This window comes from Nerophis ophidion, linkage group LG08, assembly GCF_033978795.1.
Source record: "Nerophis ophidion isolate RoL-2023_Sa linkage group LG08, RoL_Noph_v1.0, whole genome shotgun sequence".
Lineage (NCBI taxonomy): Eukaryota > Metazoa > Chordata > Actinopteri > Syngnathiformes > Syngnathidae > Nerophis > Nerophis ophidion.
The window spans coordinates 59,723,343-59,742,881 of record NC_084618.1 but is presented as its reverse complement, the minus strand read 5'-3'; the positions used below and the strand labels follow the sequence as shown (position 1 = coordinate 59,742,881).

The 19,539-nt window shown below is 38.7% G+C and overlaps 1 protein-coding gene across 2 annotated transcripts in view; it reads right to left on the bottom strand.

Annotated features, from left to right (window-relative positions):
- The window catches only part of itga3b (integrin, alpha 3b), a 90,243-nt gene that overhangs the window by 40,542 nt on the left and 30,162 nt on the right, over positions 1 to 19,539 (bottom strand). For both annotated transcript variants that reach the window (XM_061909144.1, XM_061909145.1), the window contains exons 2-6: positions 6,384 to 6,511; positions 5,769 to 5,851; positions 2,061 to 2,310; positions 1,815 to 1,916; positions 85 to 289 (exon numbers count right to left, since the gene is read on the bottom strand). In XM_061909144.1, the coding sequence (XP_061765128.1) occupies positions 85 to 289; positions 1,815 to 1,916; positions 2,061 to 2,310; positions 5,769 to 5,851; positions 6,384 to 6,511 (768 nt within the window). The remainder of the gene's footprint in view (positions 1 to 84; positions 290 to 1,814; positions 1,917 to 2,060; positions 2,311 to 5,768; positions 5,852 to 6,383; positions 6,512 to 19,539) is intronic.

Here is a 19,539-nt window from a genome sequence, read left to right as displayed (position 1 = left end):
AATGCATATTTATCAGCTTGTCAATCTTTTTGCCTGCAAGAAGTGTTGACGGATGGTCACATGATCTGATATGAAGAAACATACTCGTCGTTGTTGAGGTCAGTGGCAGCCAGGCTGCTTCCGAAGTAAGAGCCCACTTGTTCCCCAGGGATAATGAGCGTTGTCTCGATGTTGCGGTCAGTCTTCACCCCGAGCACCACCGAGCCCTTGGCCTCCTCTCTGGGGGACCCCGCCACCACTGTGAAGTTCGTGGGGTTCAGCAGCTTCATCTCTTCGAGAACAGAGTAACCTGCGTGGGGCACATTGAACTGTCATCAGGTGCATACTATGTTACGTTTATTTGACTAAACGGTATAAAAGACTACTGGCTCACGTTTTATAATTTATGATTTGTAGTGCATGAGAAAGTGAAAAAAAAGTACGTATACGTAGGTATAGTAATGGAACTTCTGCTGTATTGTTGGATTAATAAAAAATCATAGACAAAACAATCTAGAGCAGGGGTCTCGACACGCGGCCCGCGAGCCAATTGCGGCCCGCGAGACGTTATTTTGCAGCCTTGATAGGAAAATGTAATGTTAGTGTGGCCCGGGAGTTTTATATGAATGGCGCTTGACGGCATCATACTTGCCAAGCCTTACGATTTTTCCAGGTGACTCCAGAATTCCAGGGCTAACATTCCTCGATTTTCTGCCGATTTACATCCAACCAACAATGTTCAGAGGGTGCTGTAAAGACATTGCCTTTAGCGCCCTCTATACAAACAGCTTGCCAGCCCAGTCATGAGTTGTACAGTATGTGCTCATAAACACTCGTAAGTGACTGCAAGACATAATTGATCAACAGCCACACAGGTCACACTGAGGGTGGCCGTATAGACAACTTTAACACTGTTACAAATATGGGCCACACTGTGAACCCACACCAAAAAAGAATGAAAAATAAATTTTGGGAGAACATCTGCGCCGTAACACAACATAAACACAACACAACAAATACTCAGAATCCCATGCAGCCTTAACACTTCCGGGATGCTGCAATAACCCCCCCCCCCCTTCTCGCCCCCACGTGCGTCGGTGGAGGTGGTGTATATTGTAGCGTCCCAGAAGAGTTAGGGCTGCAAGGTGTTCTGGGTATTTGTTCTGTTGTGTTTATGTTGTGTTACAGTGCGGATGTTTCCCCCGTGAAATGTGTTTGTCATTCTTATGTGTTGTGGGTTTACAGTGTGGCGCATATTTGTAACAGTGTTTAAGTTGTTTATACGGCCACCCTCAGTGTGACCTGTATGGCCGTTGACCAAGTATACCTTGCAGTCACCAACGTGTGTCAGCATGACCTTCATACAGCATGTAGCTTTGCCGACACGCTGTCTGAATGATTAAACTGCGGACGCGATGATATTGTTGGCCGGGTGTAATTTGGGCCAAATTCGGGGGAATGGTTGCCCCAGGAGATTGTCGGGAAGTGAACCGAAATTCGGGAGTGTCCCGGAAAAATCGGGAGGGTTGGCAATTATGTAGCTCGGGCAGGAAAGCCATTCAAAGAAGGTGACATCATTATAAAGTGCACGTTAGATTTTTTAAAGAAATCTTTTCTTGCGGCCCAGCCTCACCCAGTTTCTGCATCCAGTGGCCCCCAAGTAAATTGAGTTTGAGACCCCTGATCTAGAGGTTGCTAGCAGCTATTTTTTAAAATGTGTTTTAGAGACGCATGTACCAAAGTAATATAGGAGTTAACTAAATGGAGGCGTTAATTGGAAAATTAATGGTATGTATTAAAAGTAAGTAAATATGGAACAAAGAAGAAATATTTACCCATATAGTTGTTGGATCGCTTTTTCAGCTGTCCAAAGTCTTTGTCAATGGAGTCCCATGCATTGGCTGGATCAGGATGTCTCCCAATAACATGAACATTTCCTTTAACAAACACAAACCAGACAAGAACTGTTAGCTAAGTTAAGTTAAAGTACCAATGAATGTCACACACACTTGGTGTGGTGAAATTTGTTTCTTTTATTAAAAAAAAGAGAATTATCTTTCTTTAATCCAGCGCCCGCCCACCTTGCCATACATAGCTGCCCGGGGCGCCCACGTACACATCGGTCTCAGTCATCCCGCCTGAGATGCCGATGCTGCACATGCCCTCAAGCTCCATGCCAAAATTTGGGTTGCAGACCTCGTAGCTGTGAATCTGCCAGTCGTCTTGGTAGTCATAGGTCAGATCGTTACTCCTCACGTAGCATTTTCCTATCATTCGTCGCTCCTCCCCCGTGCCGGTTTGGATGATCTTGACGTAGCGGTGCCCACATGCCTATAAACCACAGAGGACATTTTTTTTTTTTTAAAAAGGAGCCAACACTAAGATGCCATCGTTGCTTTAAAGATGTTCGTTCGTCACTCACCCTGCAGTTTAATATGCTCAACATATTTATTTCGTGTTTTCTACAAGCACTGCTCTTAATTACTAGTGGCACTGACGCAACGCCTGCCATTATGATGATAAACAGAGTACACAGACTACAAGCAGCAATATCAGAAAGAACTTTTGAGAGCTCTGCATATGTCATATTTCTTGGAAATGTGAGGATGTTCAGTGTAACTTTGGATTTAACGGAAAACAATAAAAATGTAATCAGTGAGTAATGTTGAATGGACCCTCGCAACATCATACAACTTGGGTTTCACACGAGCTGGTGGACACAACGTGTTAATGATATACTAATATTAAGCGTGTGTCAATTACCGATATACCGTCTATGTGAGTCTGAAGTGTATGTCGGTAAAATAGCTAAAAATGCTAAGATGCTAATGATATCATACCAATACGATGACATGTTAACAGTCAGTATGCGTCAAGTACCACTTGCTGGTATGACTCCAGCCAAATTAGTTAAAAATCTTTAATGCTACTTTTACATAAAAAAAAAGCTGACAAAAATGCTGACTTACTGTTGGTTTTCAAATTATGGGGACTTGAGACCATTTTGCTTGTTCTATCATGATAGACATCTCTCCATAATTTCGTGACAATCCATGAAACTGGTGCCAGGGGCTACTTTATTCTCATTTTCAGAGGGATGCATCTTAAATTAAGTGTTTGGGACCCTCAAAACACACACACACACACACACACACACACTGTATATATATATATATATATATAAAAAGAAAACGCCAAAATCATTACACATTTATTCAGTTCTAAAGCATTAAAGCATTGTAATAGACTGAATCAATGGTCATTCGATACAGGAGTTATACAGGTTTTATTATTGTGTTACAATTTCACCGTTTCACCGTACAATTACACACGTATATGTAATCATGTAATCCTTTCTGCGTCGTTCAATTGTAGGAAGACCACGTGTTTGTTTACTCTCAAAATGGCGACTCCTAAACAGAAGGTGTTTTGAGAAAAAAATGCCATTGTCACGGTAGAGCGTGCTTTTAGAATAGAATTTGGCATTGATGCATCCCATCGTGATAGCATTTGGCAGTGGGTTAAGCAGTTTAAAGAGATGTTTTTTTTCAACAAGATGGAGCACCGCTCCATTGGAATCTCAAGGTTCGAACTTATCTGAATGAAAGCATGCTTCAGCGGTGGATTGGTGCGACGTAGAAGTGCTAAAGACCACGCTCTCTGTGCTTGGCCTGCCAGATCCCCGACCCTAAGTGTGTGACTTTTTTTCTTTGGGGGTATGTTACAGACAAACTTTATTGCCAGCAAATATCGATGAGATGAAAGATCGAATAACAGCAACAATCAACACGGTGGATTACGACATCCTGGGGCGCATTTGGGAGGAATTCTCATATTGTCTTGTTGTTGTCCGTGCTGCCGGTGGTGGCAATATTGAGCACTCGTAAAACATGAAATCAATACTAAATGTTATGTACAACACGTGTTCAAGCTAAGTTTCGTATTGTTTTTAATTTTTTAATTATCGAGTGATAATTTTGCCGTATTCTCTTTGAATAACCCTGTATATACAAACCCCGTTTCCATATGAGTTGGGAAATTGTGTAAGATGTAAATATGAACGGAATACAATGATTTGCAAATCACCTTCAACCCATATTCAGTTGAATATGCTACAAAGATATATTTGATGTTCAAGCTGATAAACATTTTTTTTTTTCAAATAATCATTAACTTTAGAATCTGATGCCAGCCACAGTTACAAGGAAGTTGGGAAAGGTGGCAATAAATACTGATAACGTTGAGGAATGCTCATCAAACACTTATTTGGAACATCCCACAGGTGTGCAGGCTAATTGAGAACAGGTGGGTGCCATGATTAGGTATAAAAACAGATTCACCAAAAATGCTTAGTCTTTCACAAGAAAGGATGGGGCGAGGTACACCCCTTTGTCCACAACCGCGTGAGCAAATAGTCTAACAGTTTGAAAACAACGTTTCTCAAAGTGCAATTGCAAGAAATGTAGGGATTTTAACATCTACGATCCGTAATATCATCTAAAGGTTCAGAGAATCTGGAGAAATCACTCCATGTAAGCGGCATGGCCAGAAACCAACATTGAATGACCCTGACCTTCGATCCTTCAGACGGCACTGTATCAAAAACCGACATCAATCTCTAAAGGATATCACCACATGGGCTCAGGAACACTGCAGAAAACCACCGTCACTAAATACAGTTGGTCGCTACATCTATAAGTGCAAGTTAATGCTCTACTATGCAAAGCGAAAGCCATTTATCAACAACATCCAGAAACGCCGCCGGCCTCTCTGGGCCCGAGATCATCTAAGATAAACTGATGCAAAGTGGAAAAGTGTTCTGTGGTCTGACGAGTCCACATTTCAAATAGTTTTTGGAAATATTTGACATCGTGTCATCCGGACTAAAGGGGAAGCAAACCATCCAGACTGTTATCGACGCAAAGTTCAAAAGCCAGCATCTGTGATGATATGGGGGTGCATTAGTGTCCAAGGCATGGGTATCTTACACATCTGTGAAGGCACCATTAATGCTGAAAGGTACATACAGGTTTTGGAACAATATATGCTGCCATCTAAGCGCCATCTTTTTCATGGACGCCCCTGCTTATTTCAGCAAGACAATGCCAAGCCACATTCAGCACGTGCTACAACAGCGAGGCTTCGTAGTAAAAGAGTGCGGGTACTTTCCTGGCCCGCCTGCAGTCCAGACCTGTCCCCCAACGAAAACGTGTGGCGCATTATTAAGCGTAAAATACGACAGCAGAGACCCCGGACTGTTGAACGACGGAAGCTTTACATTAAAACAAGAATGGGAAAGAATTCCACTTTCAAAGCTTCAACCGTTAGTTTTCTCAGTTCCAAAACGTTTATCGAGTGTTGTTAAAAGAAAATGTGATGTAACACAGTGGTGAACATGCCCTTTCCCAACTACTTTGGCACATGGTGCAGCCATGAAATTCTAAGTTATTATTTGCAAAAAAAATAAAAAATTATGAGTTTGAACATCAAATATCTTGTTTTTGTAGTGCATTCAATTGAATATGGGTTAAAAAGGATTAGCAAATCACTGTATTCCGTTTATATTTACATCTAACACAATTTCCCAACTCATATGGAAACGGGGTTTGTATTTTTGCCGGTCCTGACATCCCTGCAAAATTTGGTGAATTTCCGTGCTTGTTAAAGGCCTCAAAAATGCGTCAAAATGTATGTGATTATAATAATGATAAAAAAACAGAGCGATTTCAATGGGAGTTTTGCAGTGCTTTGCATTGCCGCTCGAGCCCTTCAAATGGAGGCCATCTTACCATCACACGACCGTTTGACTGCACTTTCTGGCTGGCCACGGTCACGCCCAGCCACATGCCCTCCACCATCTCGGATGGATTTGCTGTAAAAAAAATTATTAAATTTATCAGAAAAATTTACTTCATTTATTGAACTGAAAGGGATGTTATCAAACACATTCAAAATTACTTGTTTAGACATACGAAGCTGTGAGGGGCCGTTTGAAACTTAATTCAGAATTACCTCTTAAATACACTACCGAAATGCTCTCACACAAACAACTGAAATGTTTTTCACTCTCGCAAACTACTAAAACACTCGCATACACACTACTGAAACGCTCTCACATAAACAACTAAGAGTGTTTCAGTATTGTGTGTGTGAGAAAAATATTTCAGTTGTTTATGTGGGAGAATTACAGTAATGTGTATAAGAGTGTTTCAGTAGTGTGTATGAGAGTGTTTCAGTCGTGTGTGTGAGAGAAAAACATTTTAGTTGTTTTAGTGAGAGCATTACAGTAGTTTATGTAAGAGGTAATTCTGAATAATGTCCCTAACGACCCCTCATAAGAGGCTGCTGCTGGCATGGATGGAGATGTGATCCTTTTCATCCATCCAAGAAGTTTCATCACTCACTTGAGCTGACCAAGTCCATTCTCGAGCAGTCAGAGGCTTCCGTGGTAATGGGACAGGAGTAGACAGCACCTGTTTCATTTACGTTACTCAGCGACAAGGCTCTCTCCTTGGGTGCTCCAGCTAGTAGCCTGCAAACACACACACACACACACACACACACACACACACACACACACACACACACACACACACACACACACACACCACGATGACAAGATTATATCTCAACTTTGTCACAGTGCGTGATAGTACAAAGATAACAACGGCAGCAAAAAATAGCAAGCTGAAAGTGAACACACACAAAAAAGGTTCAACAAGAAATCATATTTGATCAAGTAATTTTGAATCCAAATAGACGCCACACACCTCATTAAAAGGCAATGTAATCCTTCGATTCTCTCTTAGCAAAAAAAAATATAATGAAAATAACATATTGTATTGTTGATTTAACGGATAAATATAAAAATACACATTTAAAAATAAAAAAAAGACAAAGAAAAAATTGCAATATGTTATAATAATGTTTAAGGTTGAAATTGTTAGTACTATTTTAAATTGCACATATGTAGATACAGTATGTGCTCGACCTACAGCCTGATTGTTTCAATATTTAGCACGCAATGTCCGTGCAGACTGGCACAGTTACACACAAATGGCTGTGAAAAAGGAGGTGATCACATTGCAAAGACAAACAAATGAAAGAGAGAGAATATTCTGTCTGTGTGGGCTTCAACATACCTGGACTGTAAGAAATTAAAATAAATATTATACTAGCGTTACTAAGAACAATTTATTCAAATCCAAATCACGATTTTTATTTATTCTGATTGTAAATTGATTCATCATTTTCAAGAATCGATTTAAAAAAGAATTGCAAAACAGTTTTTGTTTTAAAGAAACCATTTTTGGATTTAGAACATTAAACAACTAATAATTATGTTATCATTATTATTGATACTGTGGTTTTTATTATTTTTTGGCTTTCCTATTTCTTACTACTGTACTTGCTATAAATAAGTACAGTATTTGTATGTCTTCTCAATTGCTTTGCAAATTTCTAACCTAAGTATTTTAAAACTGGGATTTGGTTGGAGTTGCTTGTTTTTATGCACCAGTGTGCGTAAAAGTTGTACATCAGCAGTCAAGGGGAGTTATTGTAACCTTTAACCTATTTTGAAAAGGTTTTATTAAAATGTATATACCAAATGATATATTACGAAAATCATGTTGCATCGAGAATTGATTCTGAATCAAATCATAACACCAAGAATCGGAATTGAATCGAATCGTGTGATACCCAAAGTATCTCAATATTATACACACTGTCTATTCAGCAATGATATTTTATAATTGTATCGCCTCTGGATGATTTAAGGGGCTGATTAAAACACGTTTATTTGTTTTGGTCTCTGCTGGCCTTTTTTTCTTTAAATGGTGTTGGATTTTTCATGTAGGAAGGATATTGTTAAAATATATCTCCTTTGTGAATCCTTGCATAATGCATATTTTTGCCCTTGGATCATTGCAGATGCACCCTCACAACATGGAACAACTCCTAGCGTGCACCTTCAATGTGCTAAAAGTAGTTTCTGTTTACTAGATTGTGTTTCTATATAGCCCAGAAAAGGTGGTACAGATTATACTCATGTGCTTCATCTCAACAACATAACATAACACAAGTGGTTATTTTGTCAATTATAGAAGCGCTCAGAGTTTTAAGGACCTTAAAACCCAATCAAAGATAATTTCAATGACAACAGTTTTTTTAAGAATCTGCTGCAAAAATATGAATCCCTCACAAGTTTTTTGAACTGAACTCGTCTAAATTACGAAAAAGAGAGGACCTATAACGAAACCTTGAGGTACACTATTAGTATAACTAAAAAAGTTCAACCCATGACTACTGACTGCATCTGAAGTAAACACTTTTTTTTTTACTCCATACTCGCACATTATTCTGTAACAATTAAAAAAGTACTATAGGAATGACCTTTGGAACAAACCACTAAAGTAAACAACACAATAAAAACATGCTGTTATATTGCAAAGTCTCTAGAGAAGAAAATCAACAAGACCTTTGACAAGTCTGGACAACAACACACCTATTCATACAAGGCTGGTGGTTGACCTAATCTTTTTGTTGCCCCCACGCAGCATACACACGCCCTATGTCTGCACCTTTCAACACAGTGAACTTTGAAGTAGAGGGATTATTCCTTGGTGCTGTGTGTGTGCCGGGACACTATTGACTGTCAGCACCAGGATTTATTATCGTCACTTGAAGGCGGAAGGTGTGGACAAACCTGTTTACAGCGGCTGACCAGTTTATTCATGTTCTACTCCACCTGTTCTACTCTGTTCTAGTTTAGACCGTGTAGCAAGTTACACATTGTGAAATAAAACTGCCCCCAACAGACACCCACAATCTTATCAGCAAGACATCAAAAAGAAGCCCGACATAACGGTGTCTTAGCACGACATGCACTGAACACATAATTGTACTTTTCAAAATTAATAAATCATCAACCAAAGGTTTTAGTTCTGCCAGAAACACACAAAAACCAACCTGTGTGAATCATTTTCTGAAAAGCAGTACGTTTATCTTGTAATTCAGCCATCATACATACATCTTCATTTTGGAATCATTCATCTGGCCTTGGCGATGACAAGCAACAGGAGCCAAGGTAGCCTCTAAGAGCTGACAATGGAAGAGCAGTGCTGACAGTGCTAATTTTCTTGACCAAACACTTCAAGTTAGTTGAAAATTCTAAGGAAAAAAATGTTGCAGTTACAATAACACTGTGAAGAACACAATTAACTCAGTTTTTTGGTAGATACATTGAGATAAGTCTATTAAATTGTAAGTCACAGCCTATCTGGGATTGAACAAAATACTAAATAAATGTCAAGGCGTGGACGGTGGTGTGGTTTGTTTTCCCGAGGTGCAAAGCGACTGGATTGGACAACGGTCGAAGGCACAAACATTATTTAATCTTAACTCAAAACAGAAACAAGCAAAAGGCGCTCACAAGGAGGTACAAAAACTTGGCTGTGAAAACAAAACTTGCACTAAGGCAAAACTAAACATAAAACAAAAACGTGCACTACGGCATAAATAACAAAAAAACTTGCGTGGCAAGGAAAAGAGCAGCATGAACTTTGACTTGGACGGAGTGACAAGAGTGCAGAGCATGAATGTGATGTCGCCAGGCAGACCACCAGAAAATGACAGGCTTAAATAGTGATGTGGTGATTGAAAACAGGTGCGTGACATGGGGACAGATGAAAACTAATGGGTTGACATGGAAACAAAGCAAACAAGGAAGTGCAAAAACAGGAAACAATGGAGTCCTAAGCAAAACAGAACATAATTAAACAAAACATGATCACAAGACATGACAATAAATAATAAATAAAAACTTGTAGGTATCAAATACCTCATTTGTCATTTCCACATATTAATCCTGTGCTAAATTAATAAACCATAGAAACTGATTTAGAACCTATTCAATATTGTCCAATAAAGCAACAAATATAAAACATACATTTCAAACATGTAAGTGAAAACAAAAACAATAATAATAAATAGCTACCTGAATTGTACAAAAATGACAATAGATTTCAAGGTAAAAAAAAACGGGCAACTCAGTAAAAAAAAAACTATAGTAACGTTTTTCCACTGACAGTAATATGCTGTAAAAAAACAAACAAAAAAAACCACCGTAAATTTTACGGTCAAATTGTGGTGACTGAGCTGACTGTTATTTTATTGCAAAATCTAAATACTTTTTTTTTTTTACAGTCAATTTAAAAAAATAAAAAATAAAATGCAAGGGCAATTGTATAATCATATGATCAGGAGAATCCTTCTATATTCATATTCATAAATTATTCTCGGTTACAAGCAGCCCTCTGAGGGCAACCATAACAGCGATTTGGTCCTCAATGAAAACTTGTTCGACCCCCCTGATAGCAGGTGTCACATCTTGAGTGGTAGACAATTTCAGAAAGCTATTCAAGTGCTTGTGTGTGAGCCTTAAGCATGGCTTTGTTTTATTGATGCTCATTACAGATAAAACTTATTCACAACGATATGTGGTTTCCCGTTCACTTCTGTGAATAAATAGGAGGATGATAATTTTTCTTGGAAAACTGTGCACTCTGAGTCCACTTTTGTCTTTTTTGATGGAGACATCTCATGTAAATGAGGATGCCAAAGGATGATCTGTTTGAAGCAGAGACTTAAACGCCATTTTTCATTTAAAAATGCAGCTCTTTTTCACACTTCAACCCGTTCGGGGGCCGAATGAGGCCCGCGGGCCGCGTGTTTGAGAGCCCTAATCTAGACCTAATCCCTGATCTAGACTTAGTCTGTCCTCCAGTGATTATACTACATAATACTTAAATATTCTAAAAAATGCAGATTATTGTTGTAATGGAGGTCATTGTTGTTAATTTAGGGGAGCGGCTGCACACTGTGTATAGACATACATAATTATTTGTTAGCTGTTTGTAAGCCGTAGGACTAAAAATAAATACACTGTCAGCTATAGGAAACCGGTGCTTGTGATTGGCATACAAATACATTATTTGCCAATTGCAATCACCTACTTTTTCACGAAAATCGGTCGATACTGATCAGTGACCGATCGATTGACGCATTCCTAGTATATACCATATTGTGCCGAGTCAAAGATGCGTACAATTATATTTCATTCATCATATTTCTTAGCTCCTCAATAGTCGTCAATGACTCTACTTCATTGATCACCATGCACGGAGTATGATTGCTTTCAAAAATTAGCTAGAGAAGCACAATTGGTACAATGTGTACAACGAAATTTATGTTGATAAAGAATATGGTACATTTTTAAACACGTTTGTAGTGCTTCATGTCAAACATTGTCCATGGAAACAACTCAGTAGGAAGCAGAAAAAGAACAATCAATCATGGATGACAAAATGATTGAAATGCCTGCAATAACAAGAATACATTATGTATAATACAAAAATCTATAAAGACAAAAAATGTGTACCGAAAGAATAAAAACAAGCTTACAAGCAGACTACGAAGATGTGGAAAAGAATATTAGAGTGACTTATTGGACAGGAACAAAAACAATATGAGAGCAACATGGGGCATCCGCAATAGCATTACTAAAAATGTCACTAAGAGGGTTTACCCCCAATACTTATTAGACAAAAACGAAAATAATAAAAACATGAAGTAAGTAGTTGAAAGCTTCAATAATTACTTTGTAAATATTGGGCCAAAATTGAAAGAAAGGATTCCAGACAGTTTGAGGACAGGACTTCAATGACACTGTATATAGAATCCCAACTCAATGTTCCTCACGAAAGTGACGAAAGAAGAAATAGTTAAATTTGTGAAAAAATGCAAATCCAAGACTTCAATCGATTGTAATGGAATTTATATAGAAACGTTAAAAAAGTTTATTGATGAGATCTCAGGATAATGAATGTACTGTATATCTGTAACATATAATTTCAAACAGGCAAATTCACGAACTACAATTTTCTAAAATCATTGAAAAACTGTTCAATAACAGATTGGACAATTTCATACACAAACATAGAATACTCGCTGAGAACTTAAATGGATAAAAGGCTAGTATTTCAACATCGATGGCTTTAATCAAAATAAAGGAAATTACCTATGCAATAAATGATAAATAGTGTTTATTATGTTGTAATTGTATGCATGTTCGAAATAAACTCATATCATAGCCATTATCTTAAAATTAGCATCATTACGTAAGATGCAGATGCATCTCTCCAGGTCAAGGGTATGTGTGTGAGTGACAGGGAGAAAAGCTATGATTATAGTAAAGGAGTTATTTGGCATCTGTTGTTTTACATGTGGGCAGCACGGTGGAAGTGGGGTTAGTGCGTTTGCCTCACAATACGAAAGTCCTGAGTAGTCCTGGGTTCAATCCCAGGCTCGGGATCTTTCTGTGTGGAGTTTGCATGTCTTCCCCGTGACTGCGTGGGTTCCCTCCGGGTACTGCGGCTTCCTCCCACTTCCAAAGACATGCACCTGGGGATAGGTTGATTGGCAACACTAAATTGGTCCTAGTGTTTGAATGTGAATGTTGTCTGTCTATCTGTGTTGGCCCTGTGATGAGGTGGCGACTTGTCCAGGGTGTATCCCGCCTTCCGCCCGATTGTAGCTGAAATACGCAGCATCGCCCCCCAGCGACCCCAAAGGAAATAAGCGGTAGGAAATGGATGGATGGATGGATGGATGGATGTTTTACATGTACGCACTCATCTCATATTAGCTGACCTGATCTTCTTATACTTTGGTCAGTACTTTGTAAGGAATTGCAGCAAATGTACTGTTTTTCCGCAAGCAATTTCCAAGGGAAATTTGATTTTGGGTAGATAAGAGTGCTACAAATCCCTCAATAAAGAATTTGGTGAAATGAATCACTGTAGACCAGGGCTCGGCAACCCGCGGCTCCGGAGCCGCATGTGGCTCTTTGGCAACTCTGATGCGGCTCAGCTGCACAATCGCCGACACCCCAGATTGTTGCGGGGAGATTCCGGAATTCAATGCCTCTCCCGGACATTCCCCGGAGTCATCGTTCTCCAATTTTCACTCGGACTACAATATTAAGGGCGTGCCGTGATGATATTACTCTTAACGTCCTCTTGAACGTCATCGCGCCCGCTATTCACGGAATGCTATTTGCGTCCTCTTGAACCCCCCACCCTCCCTGCGTGGTTGAGCTGGACAGGGTTTGGTGCTCGCGGGGTGTATAACATAGTCAGGAATTGTCATGGATGCAAAGGATTCTGGGTATTTGTTGTGTTGCGTTTATGTTGTGTTACTGTGAGGATTTTCTCCCGAAATGTGTTTGTCATTCTTTTTTGTGTGGGTTCACAATGTGGCGCATATTAGTAGGAGTGTTATAGTTGTTTATATCACAACCGTCAGTGTACTCTGTGTCACCCAGTATGCCTTCCAGTCGTGTGCGTGCATCTGCAGAAGCCTCTCACAACATGTTGTTGGACTGGCAAGCAGTTTGTACATGTTGTAGAAGGTGTTTAAGGCAATGGCTTCATAGCATGCCCTTATTCTTGTCATCTGGGTGACCACCAGCAGATAATGGTGAGAATAGTTGCAGCTCCCATTGTCTTCCTCATTTTATGAAACGGGTCGAAATGGCTCTTTGAGTGGTAAAGATTACCGACCCCTGCTGTAGACTCATCCCATCAAGGTAACACCTTGAAAGTAGCATAACGTCTAAAACCACAATCATAAAAAACTAATAATCTACTTTTCAATAAACCCAATATGACCATAAATAAAATAAAAGCAACACATGTTCTAATACTTCCAGCTTATCCTGAGTCCTTTGCTGCAACAACTCTCTGTTGTTACACATAACCACTGACTCAGCCATGCCAACACAACTCATATCCAGGCCAGGGTTTACAACAATGTGTGTCCACCTCCATCTCCTTCCCAGCTCATCACTTACTCATAAACAGGCTGATAAAAAAACCCATAGCAAATAACTGGGCCCCAAACTTCTGCATTCCAAACAGTCTAGAGGACAGGTTGAAATCTGTCTTCTTCTGCTAAAGAAGTGAGGTGAACAACTGCTTGAAGCGTGTATTTAGTGTGGCTAGCACGCCCAGGTCAGGTGAGAGTGGCTGAGCATTCTTTACATCACCAGTAAGAGGACTTAGATAAGCCACCATTTACTACATTGTGTCTCAAAGTGGTGTTTTACAGTCAGTACAACAGATCCCTGCTATTTGCAGATGATATGTTCAAAGTCCACTCGTGAAGGGATAAAAAAGGAAATGACAAACACACCTATAAAATGCCCCTTTTTGATTCTCTGAACTAGGGGGCCCTCAATTACATTTAGAGGGCAACTGCACTTTTTGGCAATTTTGCCTATCGTTTACAATCATTATTAAATGTATGACAACTGATTAATTTTTTTAATACTTTCTAAATATTAAATAAACATAAAAAAATCAGCTTGCTGCAAGGCCAATGGGAGCTCCACTATAGCTCCCAATAAAATCCAATAAATAACCATTCAAAATGCACAAACAATCAATTGATATTTTGTGACTTAAATATTAACCAAGTATTAGTGTTATTGTTATTATAAGCGCTAACGCAGACAAACTATTTAAAGTGGCGATGTAATGAACTCTGTATGGCCCTATGTTTAGATCACCGAGTGATCTGCTGCTTCCTTGCTCCCATGTTCCCTTTAAGTTTATTGTAGATCATAAATCATAACCATGTGTGGGTTTTTCCGAGGATGTCGTAGTCGTAGTGGTTTGTACAGTCCTTTGAGACATTTGTGATTTAGGGCTATATAAGTAAACATTGATTGATTGATTGAATGATTGATTGATACCTCTCACCTGGAGAGTAGATGACTGAGAATATAATCAGACGAGTTGGGACACTTTGACTGCCATTTATGACATGGATCTGGCGAGAACGACAAAAAAAGCCCCCACCCTGCTTCTTTGCGAGGATTATGAGTAGGGCTGGGCAATATTGCCTTTTTTTAACATTGCGATATTTTTAGGCCATATCGCGATATTCGATACATATTACGATATTTTGCCTTGGCCTTGAATGAACACTTGATGCATATAATCACAGCAGTATGATGATTCTATGTGTATACATTAAAACATTCTTCTTCATACTGCATTAATATATGCTACTTTTAAGCGTTCATGCAGAGAGGGAAATCACAACTAAGTCAATTGACCAAAAGTGTATTTATTAAAGTTATTAAGCAATGGCACAAACATTCAAGTCATTTCCAAAACATAAATTGCAAGATTGTCAGAGACATTTTAAGTGTCAAATAGAAATGATCTACATAATAGGAAATCAAATAGTATTTGTCCTTCACTATGTGGTATGTTACTAAGGTTATGAAATTCTCTTCATTCTCTAGCGAGTGACTTTACAAATGATGCTACATAATAATACATAATATATAATATATGAAAAATATAAATATATTCTACATATATTCTACATTTAAGTACAGTCAAAAGGAACATATGCATTATACAGTCTGATGGCTGTCGGTATGAAGGACCTCCTGTGTCGTTCCGTGTTGCATTTTGGGAGTCTGAGCCGTCCACTGAACGTAATGCCCTAAAAAAATTACCAGCATCTACGGTAAGAACATGCCGTGACCGCCCTTGACTTTTTACTTGTTGATGGATTAGGGACGTAGCGGTAAACAATATAATGATAAACTGCGGTACAATTCCAGATGGTTAGCAATTCCGTTGAATTTTTTAATCATCAAAAAATATGTAATTTATTAATGCATTTTAAGTGACATTGCTCACACACGGACGTTAACTTGTAGCTGAATGCATGATGGAAAGTGTTAAAAATGAACATATCCTTGTTTGTTCCTCACCCGTTGTTAAAGTTAAACTTAAGTGTTACATAAAGTTACTTGTTATTGGGTGAGAGCGAGTAGTGTGTGTACACAACATATACTGCAGCAGAGCAAAATGGACTTCTGCTTGTGTATTTTGTGCTGTTAATGACTGCTGCTACTTTACGTTACTTTTAAAACTTTGTGTTAAAAACAAATCCAAGCAAAAACACTTCATTAGGGTTTACTTGTCACTGTGTGTGTGTCAGTCAGATGATCATAGTAATAGTTGGCATCTAATAAAAAAAATAATACATTTGCTTTTCCCTTATTTACAGGGTGGGCGTGCAGCGGGCAAGTTCGATGCCAAAGTTACAGCATATCATCATCTACCAACTTCATTTACAATACCTGATGCCTTCCGGAAGCAACTGTTTGCTCCATCGTCAAAAATGGCAAAAGACCTCACTGCAGTGCTGTCATTTTTAATTGACAAACTTTCAAATAGTTGAGAGGTGTTCTCTGATATGTGTAATACTAGACCTCTCATCAACACTATTGTTGTCTACTAGGACAAATAATGCAGTTACATCTTATGGCCACCATGTCCCATCTTGCACATTTTTACATTTAGTTTTATCTATTTATGTTATTTGGTTTATGCCATGTTACTCTGATAATGCTTATGTTGCTTTCATACGCACATTTAATTTCTACTTGAGGTACATGTAACACTTATCTACAATAATGTTCTTCTATGAAGTATATAATTTTGAATGTTTTATTAGTTGTTTTATATAAAACTTAGTTAAAAGATTTCAGTATAAGAACTTTTTGAACACGTTTAAAAATACGGCCATAATAATGATAACCGTGACATTTGTAACATAATTGTTTCATTGAATAAATTGATTAAAACACCATGACATTACTTTTTTTCTTATGCTTACAACTGTTTAAGGCATCGCATAATTAACGTTCATCGGTATAAACTACATGGGCGTGGCCATTTCGGAAGCGTGTGTCAACGAGAACAAACAAGTTAATGCGAGATATTCCGAGGGATACACTAGTTGCATCGGGGTCTGGCAGGACGTCAGACTGCACATGTTCAAATTATAACTGACTTAAAAAAAACTATTTATAATATTTATCTTTTAAATAATATTATAAATATTAATGAAACTATTTCAAGTTGAGTGGCTTTTCTCAGCAATTTAGCTGAAAAGTAAAAGAGATTAATAATATTTTATTACAAATCATTAGTTGATTGCTCATTTTTTAATCGCTTATCAACAGCACCATAAATAAGCATTGAAAACACCTGTTGCAAATCCTTTTCAACCCATATTCTGTTGAATGCACTACAAAGACAACATATTTGATGTTCAAACTCATAAACTTTATTTTTTTTGCAAATAATAATTAACTTACAATTTCATGGCTGCAACACGTGCCAAAGTAGTTGGAAAAGGACATGTTCACCACTGTGTTACATCACCTTTTCTTTTAACAACACTCAATAAATGTTTAGGAACTGAGGAAACTAATTGTTGAAGCTTTGAAAGTAGAATTCTTTCACATTCTTGTTTTATGTAGAGCTTCAGTCGTTCAACAGTCCAGGGTCTCCGCTGTCGTATTTTACGCTTCATAATGTGCCACACATTTTCGATGGGAGACAGGTCTGGACTGCAGGCAGGCCAGGAAAGTACCTGCACTCTTTTTTTACGAAGCCACGCTGTTGTAACACTTGTCTTGCTGAAATAAGCAGGGGCGTCCATGGTAACGTTGCTTGGATGACAACATATGTTGTTCCAAAACATGTATAGACCTTTCAGCATCAATGGTGCCTTCACAGATGTGTAAGTTACCCATGCCTTGGGCACTAATACACCCCATACCGTCACAGATGCTGGCTTTTGAACTTTGCGCCTATAACAATCAAATGGTTATTTTCCTCTTTTTTTTGGAGGACACCACATCCTCTGTTTCCAAATATAATTTAAAATGTGGACTCGTCAGACCACAGAACACATTTTTACTTTGCATCAGTCCATCTTAGGTGAGCTGGGGCACAGCCAGGCCGGCGGCGTTTCAGGTTATTGTTGATAAATGGGTTTGACTTTGCATAGTAGAGTTTTAACTTGCACTTACAGATGTAGCGACCAACTGTAGTTACTGATAGTGGTTTTATGAAGTGTTCCTGAGCCCATGTGGTGATATCCTTTACACACTGATGTCGGTTTTCGATGCAGTACCGCCTGAGGGATCAAAAGTCCGTAATATCATCGCTTACGTGCAGTGATTTCTCCAGATTCTCTGAACCTATGGATGATTTTACGGATCGTAGATGGTAAAATCCCTAAATTCCTTGCAATAGCTCGTTGAGAAATGTTGTTCTAAAACTGTTTGACAATTTGCTTACAAAGTGGTGACCCTCACCCCATCCTTGTATGTGAATTCCTTAGCATTTCATGAAAGCTGATTTTATACCCAATCATGACACCCAACTGATCCCAATTAGCCTGCACACCTGTGGGACGTTCCATATAAGTGTTTGATTAGCATTCCTCAACTTTATCAGTATTTATTGCCACATTTCCCAACTTATTTGTCACGTGTTGCTGGCCTCAAATTCTAAAGTTTATGATTATTTGCAACAAAAAAAAATGTTTATCAGTTTGAACATCAAATATGTTGTCTTTGTAGTACATTCAACTGAATATGGGTTAAAAATTATTTGCAAATCATTGTATTCCGTTTATATTTACATCCAACACAATTTCCCAACTCATACGGAAACGGGGTTTGTATAACAGAATTTAGTTTAGCATGTTTTAAAAATATAATTTTTCAAATTTTCTAAAACTGCTGTGCCACCGTCTGAAGTCTCCTTGCGCCTCCCACTCAGATTTTGTAAACAACTGTCTTACAGAGAAAGCAAGGGAGTGATGGTCAGGAGGAAGAAGGACAAACAAAAATGTCAAAAGGTCATGTGTTTTGTAAACAGGGATCTGTCGGGATCTGTCGGTAGGACACTCCAAAAACTTTCAAATACTCAAACTTCACCTGACCACCGGGAAGTCAATGTAAGGAGACTTCCTCCCTCCCTGTTTTGACTCATTCAAAGCACATCCATGTCCTGTGTTTACCAACAACTTGCACCATATTGCCAAAAGTATCTGGCCACCCATCCAAATGATCAGTATCAGGTGTCTTAATCACTTGGCCCGGCCACAGGTGTATAAAATCAAGCACTTAGGCATGGAGACTGTTTCTACAAACATTTGTGAAAGAATCAATCAATCAATCAATAAATAAATTTTTATTTATATAGCCCTAAATCACTAGTGTCTCAAAGGGCTGCACAAACCACAACACAAACTACAACGACATCCTCAGTAGATCCCACATAAGGGCAAGGAAAACTCACCCCAGTGGGACGTCGGTGACAGTGACAATGATGACTATGAGAAACCTTGGAGATTCTTTACCGAGTCGCCTTGTTTAATTGTTTGGTTGTCAAATGTTAGAGTTGTATTATTAAATAAAGGTCGGTGTCTAGCAGGACCGATAATCAGCATTTCCGTTTTTTTGGCGTTGAGTTGCAAAAAGTTAGCGGACATCCATTGTTTAATTTCATTAAGACACGCCTCCTGCATCCGGCGTGTTGGTCAGCTTTAGGGGCATGTAGAGTTGGGTGTCATCAGCATAACAGTGAAAGCTAACACCATATTTGCGTATGA